The sequence below is a fragment of the Natrix helvetica genome (assembly GCF_964273705.1).
Source record: "Natrix helvetica genome assembly, chromosome: 7".
In the NCBI taxonomy this organism is placed as follows: Eukaryota; Metazoa; Chordata; class Lepidosauria; order Squamata; family Natricidae; genus Natrix; species Natrix helvetica.
The window spans coordinates 52,996,907-53,013,287 of NC_138558.1; the positions used below are offsets into that span (position 1 = coordinate 52,996,907).

The 16,381-nt window shown below is 39.8% G+C and overlaps 1 protein-coding gene across 1 annotated transcript in view; it reads left to right on the forward strand.

The window, feature by feature from the left end:
- The first annotated feature begins 2,625 nt into the window (after nt 1-2,625).
- The window catches only part of FBXL5 (F-box and leucine rich repeat protein 5), a 33,262-nt gene continuing 19,506 nt past the window's right edge, over nt 2,626-16,381 (forward strand). Inside the window, exons 1-6 of the mRNA XM_081959416.1 lie at nt 2,626-2,792; nt 8,161-8,376; nt 8,979-9,074; nt 12,233-12,422; nt 12,607-12,789; nt 14,362-14,487. Coding sequence (XP_081815542.1) covers nt 2,709-2,792; nt 8,161-8,376; nt 8,979-9,074; nt 12,233-12,422; nt 12,607-12,789; nt 14,362-14,487 — 895 coding nt within the window. The 5' untranslated portion in view covers nt 2,626-2,708. The remainder of the gene's footprint in view (nt 2,793-8,160; nt 8,377-8,978; nt 9,075-12,232; nt 12,423-12,606; nt 12,790-14,361; nt 14,488-16,381) is intronic.

Here is a 16,381-nt window from a genome sequence, read left to right on the forward strand (position 1 = left end):
ATAGATGCAAAGAACGATAGGTCAAAGGAAATAAAATGCACAGCGGAGGAGGATTGCAAAAGCAAAAGTCAGGAAAGGGGGAGCGAGAGTTGTATCTTTTTTCCAAGGCAATGTACAATCCATAGACACATAAATCATTTTATACTAGGGTTTTGATCCCTGATGAAAGAGAGGGCGAGATGTTACAGACATGCCCCTCCTTGGATTTTTACACTCCCTTTTAAAATAACACTTTCCTTGAGGTTTGCTGCCTTGTAATAAAGCAGCTACTAACAAATTACTTTTATAAGAAGATGTTCTTATGTCCTGACACACTTTAATCGTATCTACCAAATGTATTTTAAAAGGTAAATCAAATTCTTTTTTGATATCACTGGCAGGACTTTCCCATTATTTTTAAATCAGCCAATTGTTTTTGTTTATTGGTAAGGGTTTGCCATGATTAAGACAGAAGGCCAATTAATTCTTTTTTTATTTTTTCTTCAAACGAGGGAGAGATTTCCCTCCATTTGAGGCAATTTTAGTCTTTGTTCTTATACAGTGGTGCCTTTGAGTTTCTGCAGACTATTGGCTTCTTGATTAAAAGGCAAAGTTCATGCCTATCAAAGGCATGAGACTTTGAGAGTGAGGAGCTCATACTTACGAAGCGCTTGCCCGCCAGGTGCGTAAGATGAGAATCAAGGCGCCGAACACGTAGACACGGGACTCGGCGTGAGACGTCCGAAAGGCAATCCGGCACGTCGGGGTCACCAGTTGTGAGTGCGTGGCAGCGAGCAACGACCTCGTCTGCTTTTGGAACCCTCGCAAGGGTGAGCCGGAGCTAGGCATTAGAACCCCCACAGGGGTGAGCCTGAGTTAGGCTATGGGACCCTCGCAAGGGTGTGTCTGAGCTCGGCTATTGGCCTCCACGGAGGTGCGCCTAAGTTAGGCGGGTCTGGTACTGCCAAGGAAGAACGGACACCATGGTGTGATGAAACGCACCAACCAACTCAGCGAGGTGAAAAGACCCCGGCTGCCCGATTGAGACGGTATTTATTAAAATCATACAAAAGGTTTCTGTCTAACAGCGTGTTATTACATGATTGGTTAAAACACTTGTTACTGGGCAGGCTTTGTTCACTTGTCACGTATACGTGTTACCGGGCAAGCTTGTTCACATGTTACAAAAAGATGTTACAGAAGACTGTTGCATAGAAATGTTGCAAAGCAAAGAATGTTGCATAGAATTGTTGCAAAGCAAAACCTTGAGCAAGCTTTGTGCCGGCTTAGCAGAAATGTGATGCAGCTATCAACTTTAAACATGATCGCTACAGTGAACTCAGCTGGCCAGCGCGTGCATGCACGCTGGCCAGCTGACAGGGCAGCGCCTCGTGTGCCCTGACAAATGGCTCCGCATGCCACCTGTGGCATGCGTGCCATAGGTTCACCATCACTGGTATAAAGGATTAAGAGTAACAAAAGCACAGGAAAACCCCTGAGTCTGGCAGAAACCCCTAGGAATAACAAAAGGCATAGAATCCAATCTAAAGCAAGACAAACATCACAACCATTTACATAAGACAGACACCTACTCTCAAGCACTCACACAGGAAACACCCTTCCCTCCTTTTGACAAGATTAACCCCAAGGACAAGACACTAGACGAAACGGAATCAGAAGACAAGAGAATCAAGATTAGAGCAACCATCCAAAATAAAGATATCTTTGTAAATCATAAACTTACACAAAAGCCTCAAAGGAGGAAAACTGTATAAAAGGGAAAACCAATGCATGTACGGTGTGTTGCAGACCCAGGAAAGTCTGAGCTGCGTCTCGTCCTTCCCGCTTTTTTCCCCTCAATAAAACACATTACTTCCAGGCAGCTGTCTTCACGAAACTTTCTTTTAGCTTCCTGTTGACTCCCAGCGGGGAACGGACTGGGACAATTCTCCCAACAGTGCAATAGTAGGATTTACTAGGCTAGGGATTTTTTGTCCTTCACCGTAAATTGTATTGGGTTGGGGGAGGGGTGTGCGCACGAAGGGAGGCTCAGCCAATCTCATTGTACACAAATTGTACTCTGACAATGAAGGTTTGAATTGAATTGAGTCTTTAGAAGTTTTGCATAGCGACGGATGCTGAGGTCAAAACAGAACCTTATAGCATTCCATAAATCAAAAAAGAAGGAAAGGGGGGAGGAATATGAACCGATTATAGCAATCCATCAATTACTTTATTATACAGATGCAGACTAGAAAAAATTAAATGGAGATCTTAAAAACGGAGGAAAAGTCTACACATCTTAATAGCTGCTAAGGTTGAAAAACACTCTGCTTTATGTGTGACACAGGACAGCCCACTCTCCCCCCCCCCCCCCAGCCATTCTGCAAATTGCATAACTGGCTATTCATAATTTAGGCTTCATGTCTGCCAGAATGCCATGTTAAGTCTCCTGTAAACTTGCCACCAGGTTGAAGAAACATATTTATTAGGATGTCACGCAAGACACTTCCTAGTTCTACAAAATGCCTGAAAAAGACGGTTTCTCGGCCTGGAAACACCTCTCTAGATAAAAGGCGTTCTTCTCCCTCCACGTGACGTGGAGAATTCTGGGTGGAGTCGGAGCTTGCGCCGCCTCCGTTAAGGGCGCGTGCGCAGAGCAGGCCACCTATGCTCGTCGCTGTAGCGCGGCTGAGGGAGCGAACGTCGCTCTCTATGGGGGAGAGAAGATGGCTCCCTTCCCAGAGGAGGTGGATGTTTTCACCGCCCCGCACTGGCGGATGAAGCAGCTCGTCGGACTCTACTGTGACAAGGTAGGTAAGGGGTTGAGGGGCGTCGTGGGAGCTGCCGCCACCGCCGCGACACACCCCCGCGTCTCGGCCTCAGCCGGCGGAATGGAGGTACTGCGCTTGCGCACAAAAGGGGGGAGAACCCTGCGGTTGCGCACTTGGGTTGCTGTCTTGCGCGCGACGTAGTTCTTCCTCTTTGCTTTTACGCTTTTAGAGATGTTGATTTTTTCCCCTTTCAATCCAGGAATAAAAGATCTATTTTCCTGGGGGGGGGGGGATAACTGGCCCAAGGTCTCTGGGTTCCCCCTCTCTTTGTTGACGCTGTTTGTCAACTCCAGCAACTGGAAGATGTGAACTTCAGCTTCCTGGCTAGATAATTCTGGGAAGTGGCAATAGCAATATCACTTAGACTTATGTACCGCTTCATAGTGCTTTACAGCAATCTCTAAGCGGTTTACAGAGTCAGCATATTGCCCCCCAACAATCTGGCTCCTCATTTTACTGATCTCAGGAAGATGGAAGGCTAAGTCAATTTACCATTGAAGTCCACCCATCTTCAATTTGCTAAGATTAAGTCAGTCCTTTGAGGAGCTGAAGGTCTAAAGCTACAGCTGCCTGGTGAGGTAGACTGAGTCAGATCCAGAGGCATTTTGAAGAGGTTGCCTCCCTCACTTGCCAGTTGCTGCCTTACAAACCTTATATATGCAAGAGACTTATCTTTCCAAATTGTTAGTACTGCCATATTTTTCACCAGACTTCAGAATCTTCTTGTTGCTAAGGCCTAAGATAAAGACATATTAATCCATTATTTTATCATACACATCTGGACTGCAGCAACTGCAGTCAAAACCAGCTCTGAGGCCTGTCTCTGTGAACCTTGGGGGGACTGGGATAACACAATATTCATTACAATAAAAACAGCAGCAATCAAGGTTCATAAACTTAATATGTAGACTAGGAATCTACTTGGTTGAATCAATCTGGTGGTAACTGCTGCTTTTATGTTTTTCCAAATATTTGTTTTTAAAAAAGGCATGGACATGAAGACTAGTCGTTTGAGATCACATGCTTCTGGCATAAAAATGAGCATATTAACATTTATATTTGTTCTTCCCAACCATACATTTCCAAGATAACACAAGTTTCAGGAGTCCGAAAGACAATCCAGATGGCAGAAAATTGTACTGTTGGAAATAATAGGTGTAATAGAAATGTAGTTAGGCACAAGTATTAGATACAAAACAGGATGATACAACTGAATATGAATAGGAGTCAAGCATTTAAGGGATTTTTTCTTCTTCAAGGTTTTTCTTTTTGTCACTTTTTGCTGCAAGTAGTAATAAAGGTTTTATCATTTTTCAAGACCTTAACTGAATTCAGAAGATGGAAGAACAGAACAGGAGCAATCCTCTGAAATTTGTGGCTGTAATTAATATACAACACATGAAACATAATTGCTTGATTATTGTTGATTAAAATAAATTTGCAAAGCTAGACATTAGACATAAAAAATGGAAAAATTAAAGAACTAGTTCTGGATCTACAAAGGAGTTTCAGGTTTGAGTGGGGGAAAAAATCAAACACTTCTATACAACCTTTATGCAGATGGAAATCATGCAACTGGAGAAAGATGAGAAACTGGAGAAAGACGTTTGTATCATAATCAAGCTTGTCTTAATGAAGTAGACTCTGAGAAAAGTTATATTCTAAGGGTTTGTTTTTCTTCAAGGTGATAAAGGATTTTTTTGTTTTGCATTCACAGGTTAAATTGGTTAAGCAGATAATATTCAGTTACAATGTATTTTGACAATATTATATTAGCAAGGTGTTAGGTGTTTATACCTGCCTTTAAATATGAGTGATAGCACTTATCTATTTGCTCAGAGGAGGTGTGAGTCTACATTTTAATCTGTAATACAAGAAAGGATTACTGGACATTCCACATGTATTGACTTGTATTTTAAAAGAAAATAACGAAAGGCACAAAGTAAGTTCCAGATATTAGATCCTTTGAAAGAGTCATTGAAACTTAAGTTAGTTTGCTGTGGCAATGCCAAAGTATGCTTAAAGTTAGAAATGCGGTGGAAAATAGTGCCACTTAATTTTTAGGAAAAAATATTTAGGTATGGTGAAAGAAAGAAGATAATGACTAGTTAGCTTCTTTTGGTTGAAAGAGCATCATTAAATAAAAAAAAACACCAAACCCTATATACTGTATTTTTCGGAGTATAAGACACACCGGAGTATAAGACGCACCAAGGTTTTAAAGAGGCAAATTAAAAAAAAAATGTTTTTGCACTCTTCAAACCTCCCAAAAACGGTCCATTTTTTCCCCCAAAAAAGGGCATGCATAGCCCTTAGGGGGCTTGTAAAGTGTTCCTGGGAGGGTAGGGGCCCAAAAACAAGCAAAAAAACGGACCTGTTTTTTGTCAATAAAAGAGCATTAGGAAGCTTATAGAGTGCTCCTGGGGGCGGGAGGGGGGCAAAATTGAGCAACAAATTGCCCATTTTTGCTCATTTCTGCCCTCCCCAGCCCCCAGGAGCTCTCTGAAAACCTCCTACAAGCTATGCACAGCCATTATGGTGAAGGGGGTGGGTTTCAGGAAGCAAAAAAAAAATGCTGTATTCAGTGTATAAGATGCACCCAGATTTTCAGCCTCTTTTTTGAGGGAAAAAGGTGTGTTTTATACTCCGAAAAATACAGATAATGTGCTTCAGGAAAGAGAATTATCTGAGTTGCTATTTGTGCCTTTGATCCAAGGAAGAATTCATCTGCGCTCTCATTGTGCTCTGCAGCTCCTTGCCAAAGCAAAAGGGGACCCAAGAACTTCGGAGTGTTGTCTATCCGGTATCACTTTGAGGATTAGTAATTAATATTTGTCCTCTTTTCCAGGAATGGAAAAGAGATCAGGATTTCCACTCAAGTCAATGAATTTTTGGATCCAGTAAACTGCTTTGTTTTTCTGCTGACTCATATCCTGGGACAGGGTCAGACACAGTGCTTTTCTAGACCTGTCCACCCATAAAAAAGAAGCTGGCTTACTAAAAACACTTCTCTGTAGTTTGCACAAGATTGTCTTGTGCTATGTATGCAAGGAAACTTGATCATAGGTATAGGTCTGAGATCAGCAGTGTATGCCTCAACAATCATCTTTGTAATACATTTATAATGAGGAAAACCTGATCAAGGTGGAGAAATATAAACACCTGCAAAAGTTCTGAGCTTTCACAAGTTTATATTTTTGTAAAGAAGAGTGTTATTGAATGACACACTTAAATCCTGTTAAGTTTGTTGAATTGAGCTCCACCTAGTTTGAAAGAGTTTGTACAGGTAGGATTGCATGTTCAATACTTAAATGAGCAGTTTTAGCACAAATAAAATTGATATTGCTGATGGAGTTGTATGTAACTCACTATTATCAAGACATAAATGTAGAATGTGTGCCAGTCCTTTAAATATTAATCACTTAAAGATCACTTCTGTCACCTGAAAAAAGTTTCTTTTTTGTTCTGCAATGTAGCTATGAAAATACCTAATAATAGAAAGCAATGTGTACATGGATATAACTTTTTGGTCTATCCATATTCCAAAAATGAGGGTTTGGTGATTTGTTCTGTTTGTTAGGTTTTGTAAAACATTTGACAGGATTGTTTCACAAAGCATATTGGGTGGATAACACATCCTTCCCTGAATTATTAAAGTAGCCAAGTCCTCTGGAATAATTGGGGCAGCAGTTTATCTGTTTACCTGCGGGATTAAGCAAAAACCCAATTTATTTCACTGACAGTTCCAGTGAAAGAAGTGTTGGGGAATATTGATCTTCAAGCTAAACAGGAAATTTAACTTTTACTCCTCAAGCAGCTGTATTAGACTAAATATGGCACTCGGATTTGGAAGATTGTATTATTTTTGCTAGTAGAATTGTTGACAAGGTACTGCTAGCTAAAACAATTGCTTTGGAATTGCATTGTTTCTGCATTCTTAGGATTCTTCGGAGCATTAACTTAATATGGTACATCAAGCTGAGTGCCATTAGACCAGCTAAAAAAATTGGCCAAATAGATAGATGTTTTTAAAAAGTGTGTTATTTACCATAGTGAAATTTATGTAAACTTCTCCAGTGTCTCCAGAGAGCACTACGGTGGATTGGAGTGAATCTAGCAGCTAAATTCCTTCAAACAAACTTAAAAAGAAAATTGTTTTTAAAAGTTCTATTAAAAATAAGGTACATAATTGATCAAACTGCAGTTGCTCATGACGGAACTCTGAATTTGTCGGCAAAATTGTAAACTTGATAACTAGGTGTCTTCTTAGAAAACATGGAAATAACCTTTTTCATATTCGAACTTTATTTTGAAGACATAAATTATACTTATTGCATATAATTACTGGCTGAATAAGATCTTTCAAATGAAAGATTATTTCAAATGAAAAGTCTGTAGCCCTAGTTAAGAGTACTGTTAATCATAATATCTAGACTGAAAAAAAATGTTTTACAATACTTGTTTATGACCATGAAATACTTTTAATTTTTTTCATTTTTAGTGTTTCCTGAATGTTATGCTGTTTAGCTATCATGAATGCAAAAATGTTAAATAAAGTACATGTCTATGGAGATTCTCAGTTATCCAGGTCATAGTTATCTCACAGGTGCTTTTTAAAAAGGCAACTGGACTGTTTTTTCCTTGAGGAAGAAGAAGAAAATGTTTCCCTTCTCATCCAAGAAGCTTAATCAGTTCTGATGATGGGGAGGGGATGGAAGGATAGATGATATTTGAGACTGGCTAGTGGGGAGATGGAAGGATTGGTTCTGATAGGATTGGGGGGGGGGAATGGAAGAATATTTATTTCAAGTCATCTGGTCGTTAGCACTCTGAGAATTCTTGAGGCCACTTGGAGGTTATCTATGCCAAGTGGCCTCAACAGCTCTCAGACAGTGCTAACAACCAGATGACTGCAAAGAAATACAATCCTTCCATCCTTCCCATCCTATTAGAACCTATCCTTTCACCCCCACCATCAAGCCTTAATTGTCAATACCTATTCTTCCATCCCCCTGCCATCAGAGCTGATGAAACTATTTTGATGAGAAGCGGAATGTTTTCTTCTGCCTCAAGGAAAAAACAGTCAGGTTGTCTTGACTATATATGAATTAAAATTATAGATAAATCTGGTTATTGGTCAAATCTGATTTTTTTTCAGTATATAACATATACTTTTAACATTTAAAAATAATACCTAAAATATTTTTTAGCAGAGCTGGATAAAACTACAGAAGTTCAAATTTAGTTAGGAATTTATAATTGCCTAATACCTTTTAGGATTAGTTTCTTAAAAATTAATTTAAAAAAACCCATAAATGTCTAATGTGCAACCCTCTATTTTTTTCAGCTTTCTAAGACAAATTTCTCCAACAACAACGATTTCCGAGCTCTCCTCCAATCATTATATGCTACATTTAAAGAGTTTAAAATGCATGAACAGATTGAAAATGAATACATCATTGGTTTACTTCAGCAACGTAGTCAAACTGTATATAATGTACATTCAGACAATAAGTTGTCAGAGATGCTTAGCCTCTTTGAAAAAGGCTTGAAAAATGTAAAGGTGAGTTTATTTGATTTTTGGCATGGGTCAATCAAAGAATAGTTCTTAGAAAGCAGTATCAATATTGCATATAAATGATTAATTATAAAAATGAAGACTTATTTTCATTGATAGATATGATTCTGTGAAGGAAGCATGGTGTTTGTTTGCTGTTGTAATATACTTAGAAGGGAAAATGTGTTTAACGTAAAACTTTTTTACCAAAAATGTTATTTTGAAATTTTCCTTTGATTTCTAAATTTAGTGAATGTGCTCCTAGCTTATTTAGTTAAGCTACATGAAATATGTAAAAAAAACCATCCCTTTTGTTTAGAGGTTGTGTTCACTTCGATAGCAAACATACCTTTAAAGAAGCAAATGTTACAGTGCTTCTCACTGTAATCCCAATTTTGTATAGTTGATTGGTTAAAATTGGAATTGAAAAAGGTGTGGAGTAACTTGTACTGCTAAATATTGGAAACCCAACTCCAGTATTTCTTTATCTTTGTCTTAAAAGGTTTATGATTTAAATGTAATGTATTATTGATTTAATAAGTAGATCAAACATTTATAACTTAAATGGCACATTAAGTTCTATGATGAATTTGTAAACTAATTTTCAGAATGAATATGAGCAGCTCAACTATGCGAAACAGCTAAAGGAACGATTGGAAGCTTTTACCAGAGATTTCCTTCCTCACATGAAAGAGGAAGAGGAGGTGAGTGCTTTGAGAAATGATTAAATGTTTTGAGAAACGTTTCCTTTATTTTTAATGTTTGGATTGAATAGTGTGTATTCATCATTATTTTTATTTTTTACAAAAAGGATTTTGCCATTTATGTGTTAAAAGAAAATGCTACTTCATGAACTCTGCCCTTTCTTCGAATGTACTCACTAAACTGAGACGGTAAATTCAGCTGAAAAAATCCTGGGGTTTCAGAAAACCCATCCCCCAGCCCTGTCCTTAGCCACTAGGATTTCACAGTCTGAAATGTTTCAGGCTCCTTGTGTTTCTTCTCAGTCTCTTCTGTGACGTTTGCAACCATCTCCCTTGGTCATTGGATTGGTCATTAAGAAAATCTTCACAGTAACAGAGAGCGAGCTTAAACGATTTGTATATATAAGCAAATGCATTGTTCTCCTTGTAAATGAGAACAAAATAGCTTCCACCAATTTGTGAAATATTAATATGAAGCACACCCAAATAAACTTTTTAATTCTTTTAATTATTTTTGTTGGTTTTCAATGCTAATTAAATTTGTAAATTAAATTTTACACCTGATATGGCTAAAAGTCTTTTCATGTAAAAACTAGATTCAAAATATATTTCAGAGTTGTCAAGAACACATATTACAAATGGAAATTCTGTAAAACCAAGCAGCCCTCAGATGTTTGTTTCTTGTACCCTGGCAGGATTTAAAAATATTCTAATAATAAAAGTTAAATCGTAAACAGTATTGCAGTCCAAAGCTGGAATCTATACTAGCAGATCCTGCTAAGCAAAAGAACAGCTCACATCTATTATTCTCTTTTCTCCATCTTGCTCTGGGTACTCTACTGACTACTGCTGGTATGGTATATTTGTGCTGTTACATTGAGTTTAAATAAGGCTGGTATATGTGTTTGCCATGCTTCCCATTTTCATTGGACTGCCATACATCTTTGTGACAGAACTGTAGATAAACATTTGATTTATTCATTTGCTGTGTTGCCCCTTAAAATTGCTATATCTTCCAAGCTTGGCTTCAAAAGATTAAAAGTGGTCAATGTTTATTTAACTATAGGTAGTCCTTGACCTATGACACAATTGAGCCCAAAATTTCTATTGCTAAACAAGACAGTTGTTAAATGAATTTTGCCCCATTTTACAACCTTTCTTGCCACAGTTAAGTGAATCACTGCCATTGTTAAGTTAGTAACATGGTTGCAAAGTGATGTCCCCAGGTGTGGGATTCTACCGGTTTTGCCTGTATCGGGCATACGAGTAGCTCCAAAGATCTGCCGAGAGTGAACCGGTTTGATCCGACTTTCAGGTGGGCCTGCCCGCCCACCCCATACTTACAGTATTTTTCAGAGTATAAGACGCACCTTTTTTTCTCAAAAAAGAGGCTGAAAATCTGGGTGTGTCTTACACACTGAATAGAGCAATTTTTTTGCCTCCTGAAGCCTTCACTAAATGGCCATGTATACCCTTATGGAGGCTTTCAGAGAGCTCCTGGGGGCTGGGGAGGGCAGAAATGAGCAAAAAATGGGCCGTTTCCCTCCCCCCCTGCAGCACTCTAGAAGCCTCCATAAGGCTATGCATACAATTTTTTTGACAACAAACGGGCCTGTTTTCACGAAAAACGGACTGTTTTTTGCTCGGTTTTGGCCTTCCCACCCCCCAGGAGCACTCTGCAAGCCTCCCCCCCCCCGGCTATTCTTTAAAAAAAACAGGGCCGTTTTCGGGAAATACGAGCTGTTTTTGGGAGGTTTGCAGAGTGCAAAAACTCCCCCCCCCCTTTTGGAAAGCTCTTTAACTGATTGATGAGAATTACATTGATCAAGTGCTGTGCCAGCAGAAACAAAGTTTTAGGTGCTACAGATTGTCAGCGATTTCCTTCTCCAGCACATGGATAAATACACCTTGAAACATCTACCTACCTACTCTCTTTCTCTCTCCCTACATATATACTGTATCTCTCTCTCTCTCTATCTATCTATCTATCTATCTATCTATCTATCTATCTATCTATCTATCTATCTATCTATCTATCTATCTATCTCTCCCCCTACCTATACTCTCTCTCCCCCCCACCTACCTACTGTATTTATCTACCTTTATTTTTCTCTCTCTATCCCTTTATCTACCTACCTAACTACTCTCTCTTTCTCCCTACTTACCTGCTATATTTCTCTCTCTTTGTCTCCCTCTCTATCCCTCTATCTACCTACTTTTTAAAATTTGCCTCTTCAAACCTTTGGTGCATCTTATACTCCCCAAAATAGGGCACCTATATTTCTTTGTTTTTAGCCCAGCTGATTGGCGTGGTAGAGTGGATTGCCGTGCCTCAGCTGTTTTGTGGCGAACAGTGCGTGCGCAGTGCGCGTCAGGCACATCAGGCGAGCGAGTGCGCATGCAAAGCGCGCTCGGCAAACCGGTGGTTAATCCGGTAGGATACCACTCCTGGATGTCCCCATTGACTTTGCGTGTCAGAAAGTCACAAGAGGTGATCACATGACCCTGGAACACTGCAACCATCATAAATATGAACCCGTTGCCAAGCATCTGAATTTTGATTATGGGGATGCTGCAGTGATTGTTAATGTGAAAAAGAATAACATTTAATATTTTAAAAAAGATTAGAACATACTTTAAATAATTTTTTAATATCTCTCCAAATCCTAAATCTGCAAAACTTTGTATCCTGTGGTACCTGCTTACATTCTCTCCCTCCCTCCCCCCCTCTCTCTCTCTTGCTTGTCATGGTAGTATAAATAAGAAAGTATATTATTTTTTAAAAGCTTGCACTTTGGCAGTTTTTTTTTTTGAAGAATTACAGTAGACGTAACTTATTGTTTCTACATGAAAATGTGCTGAATTGTCAAGGTAAATTATTGTTTTTAATAAACATTTTTCTATCTTGATAATATTCATGTTGATATGTATAGTTTTTCCATTTTTACATGTTTATTATCTGTCAAATATGTTTTTCCTTTGAAGTCATCTTTGAACAGTAGATTTGGATCTTGTTGAACAAGCATTGATTATTTTAATATAAAGAATATTTGTTTATAATTCAGCAAAGGCCCATAACTTTCTAAATGTAAAAAAAAATGTAGTATGGAATATAAGTTAGAATTGATGTTCAAATAGTGATCATAGTTATCCCTTAGGTTTTCCAACCAATGTTAATGGAATATTTTACCTATGAAGAACTGAAGGACATAAAAAAGAAAGTAATTGCACAACACTGCTCACAGAAGGAAACTGCAGCAGAAATACGCAGAGGGATAAGTTTGTGGAATCAAGCAGAAGAACTCCAGAAAGCTTTTAAATATTCTGTGGATGAAAAAGCAGATCATGGTAAGCCCTTAAATTGAATGAGTAGCTGGATGCATAATTCCAAAAATAGCCTTGTTTAACAACACCTCCCCCAGCTGTCAACAGCATTCTCTTTGCCACAGTGCTAGAAATGCCTCTTTAGAGCTGAATTCTGCTAAAATTGACCAACTTGTCAAGTGCCTGAAGAGTGTCTTCTGTTTTTCAGAAACTGAAGAACCAGAACAATCCACCAACATTGTTCATCTGCCTTCTGAGGTGATGCTGACAATTTTTAGCTATCTTAGCCCTCAAGAATTATGCCGATGTAGTCAAGTCAGCACCAAATGGTCACAGTTAGCAAAAACAGGATTTCTCTGGAAACACCTTTATCCCGTGCACTGGGCTAGAGGTAAGAGGCTGCACTCTCAATATTTTTTTTATCAGCCCTAGTTTCTATTCCTAGTAATTTGTAATTTTAAACTTGATTTAAAAACCAGTAACTAAGCATTATTTATGTTGTACAGATAGTACTTGATTAATAACAAGTTCAGTCACCATTCAAACATACAGCAGTGCTGATAAAGTAGATTTATACTTATGTACCTTGACCCTACAGTTATCACTGTGTATGCACAGTCATGTGATTGTGATTTGAGTGCTTGGCTATCAGCGTGCATTTATCATGGTTGCAGCATCCTACAGGCACAGGATTGTATTTGCAACCATCACAGCTGGCTTCTGACAAGCAGAGTTAGAAGAGAAGCTAGCAGAAAGTCACAACTCATGGTCACATGATATCATTCTTCGAGTAATTTGCTTAATGGCTGATGATGATTTGATCAAAATATTTAGGTTTTTATGGTGTGAAAATTACTGTAGTAAAGGTAAAGCTTCCCCTCGCACATATGTGCTAGTTGTTCCTGACTCTAGGGGGCAGTGCTCATCTCTGTTTCAAAGCCAAAGAGCCAGCGCTGTCTGAAGACGTCTCCAGTGTCATGTGGCCGGCATGACAAAATGCCGAAGGCGCACAGAACGCTGTTACCTTCCCACGAAGGTGGTCCCTATTTTTCTACTTGCATTTTTACATGCTTTCAAACTGCTAGTTTGGCAGAAGCTAGGACAACGAGAGCTCACTTCATTAACACGGCACTAGGGATTTGAACCGCCTTCCCACCAAGGTAGTCCCTATTTTTCTACTTGCATTTTTACATGCTTTCAAACTGCTAGTTTGGAAGAAGCTGGAACAAGTAACGAGCTCACTTCGTTACACGGCACTAGGGATTTGAACCGCTGAACTGCCAACCTTTCTGATCGACAAGCTCAGTGTCTTAGCACTGAGCCACCTTTAGTTAGTAATTGTCAAACTTGGATTTGCAAAGCTCTCTAGACTTGGATACAGTTATCGCTACCTTATCTTCAGTTATATATGTAGAAAACATAAAGCCAATATAGATTGAATGACCTTAAGTTAGGCGATCTCTTGCACTTGCTTTTGAAATACAGCATTTATAAATTTAGGAATTTTAAAACCCAGTCTATTCTCTTTTTAATTATATGGAAATGATATGGATTGTTATTGAACTAAATAAATAGATATTTGTTACTTTATTTATTGAGGTTTTTTAATCTCCCCCCCCCCCTCTTCATTTTGTTTTTTATTTTAACAACAAACCTAAAAAGTATTAGCATTTTCTGATAGACATGTTTCTGGAAGCTTAAGGGTTGAGAATGAACTGTGTCTGGGAATCATTTGAATGATTCAGTCACTAAAGATTTTGTAGTTTGGAAAGGTATTGCAATATTCCAATTTTGCATGTACTACTTTTAAAACCTATAAGGATAAGAAAGTAATATGCAGTCTTTCCACCTTTCTCCTGTGATCCTTTTACATACCTATAATCAGCTTATGTTGTTATGCTGTTTGGTTATGGACTAAATGCCAAGACTTCTTTAATGAATTAAATTCTTACTGACTGATCAGGAAATTGGTCCCATGGCCCACCAGGTGATGTTGATACGGAGCCAGATGAAGAATGGGTGAAAAACAGGAAAGATGAAAGTCAGGCTTTTCACGAATGGGATGAAGATGCTGATATAGATGAATCAGGTGAGTTGTCTGCCTTGTTCAGTTTTGTCTGTCCCAAAGATCTGAACATTGAGCATTAATCTCATAGTTCCCTTCCACAAAATGACTGTGAGAATCCAAACTGGAATACTGCTCATATATATGGTGTCTGTTATGGAATGACTACATGGTCTGCCAAGTTTCTTCACCTGTTCCATTTCAAAGAGTATGATGAGGTTGGCATTAAGTAAGGCTTATCTTGGGAAACGATTTCATCAGCCATTCCTAGCCTGGCCTTTTTCCTGTGTTAAATCAGTAGTTCTTATAATCGATATACATACAACAGTTTGAAATTCTGAGAATTTTAGTCCCAATATCAGGAAGGATTGGGGAAGGTTAGATTACAATTATGCTAATGATCTATAATGATCATAAGGAGGTTTCCCACTCCTTTCTGCAAATGGAAAAAAATTTTTTTGCAGATTTTTGCTTAACTGCAGTTTGACATCTTGGTCAAGTTCGCACTTTAAGGCTTACTATAATGTGAATTGTTTGATTTTGGCTGCTTGCTATATCTTAGAGACCACGTTTGGTATAATGGCTAAGACAGTGGGTGTCAACTGCTCATCTTCACTTTCTTTGAAGCTCGCTAGCAACTAGGGGAGGAGGGGGTCATCTGGAAAGGAAGCGTGGTGGAGATGTGAAGAATGCTATGGGAAATTGGGGAGTTACGGGCACCAGAGGGCCCAAACAGAGCTATCTGCCAAGCTTCAAGGACGCCAGTCCTGGGAAAGATATTTACACCAGCACCTGAGGTACCAAGTTCCCAAAAGATGCCTTTGGAAACTGGCGAGACAAAGAAGTCCTTGCCCAGCTAGCAGAGCTTCGAACCCCAAAGAGCTGATGGGAGATGGTGCCATAACGCAGGTGGTCGCAACAGGGAATTGCAGCCTCACCTGGACCCATCCTGGCCCTAGCAGCTCTGCCACCAGCTGCTCAGGCAGCGGGGGGGGGGGGGGATGTCCTCCCAAGATAAGGGATGCTGAGACTTCCTGCCCTGGGCTTGAAATACGTAGGAGATGCAAAACAACTGGGCTTTTTCCTCACCCAGGTGTGGAATTATATGCAAGAGTATGGTGTCAACCTCACCACTGAAGCAGCCTGGGTCCAGTGCGTGACCATGGCCTTGGAAGGCACCACTGTGGTGTAGATGGTCTCCCTCTACAATGAGGATGTGACAGAGCTCCGAAGCTTTGATTGATTCATGATGGTCTTGCACAAGCAGTTTAAACACCCAGTTGCCCAACACAAAACTCAAAACTGCATCAAAACCATCAATCAGAGTTATAGGGGAGTGGCAGCGTACAACCAAGAGTTTCATGAGCTGATGTGCCGGCTGGCCAACTGGCCAGAGGACATCCTAATAGAGTGTTTCCAAGATGGGCTCAATGACAATGTATACAACACCTGCATTTCATAGGGAGCCCCCAAATAAGTCCTAGTCTGATTTTTTTGGGGGTAGGCCTAATATAAGCCAATGAGGGCTGGGAGCTGCCTCTTGGTGTGTCTCTTTGGCTGCCTGGAGATGTTTCTAGTGCACTCTTGCCAGCCCTGCCTACGGCGCCTGGCAACCTTGTAGCCAAGGGCCCCTTTCGTCCGCAGTTCACCTTGTGGCTCTGGAGAAGGCAGTGACCACAGTTTGCACTCTGCCAGGCCTGGAGCTCGGGTCTTGCTCAGGCTGCTGCTACTTTGAGGCAAAAAGCCATGTGGCATGTCGGAATCAGCTCTCCCCTGCCTTTACCCGACTGCAGTGCCTTCTGCACCTGCTACTGCAGGCCTCACAGGGCCTGATTGCCCTCCTGGCTGCACTACTCTCAGCAGCCCAGCTTGGCTGCTCCTGCCTGGCATAGGACAACTGAATCCAGATATCTGGAGC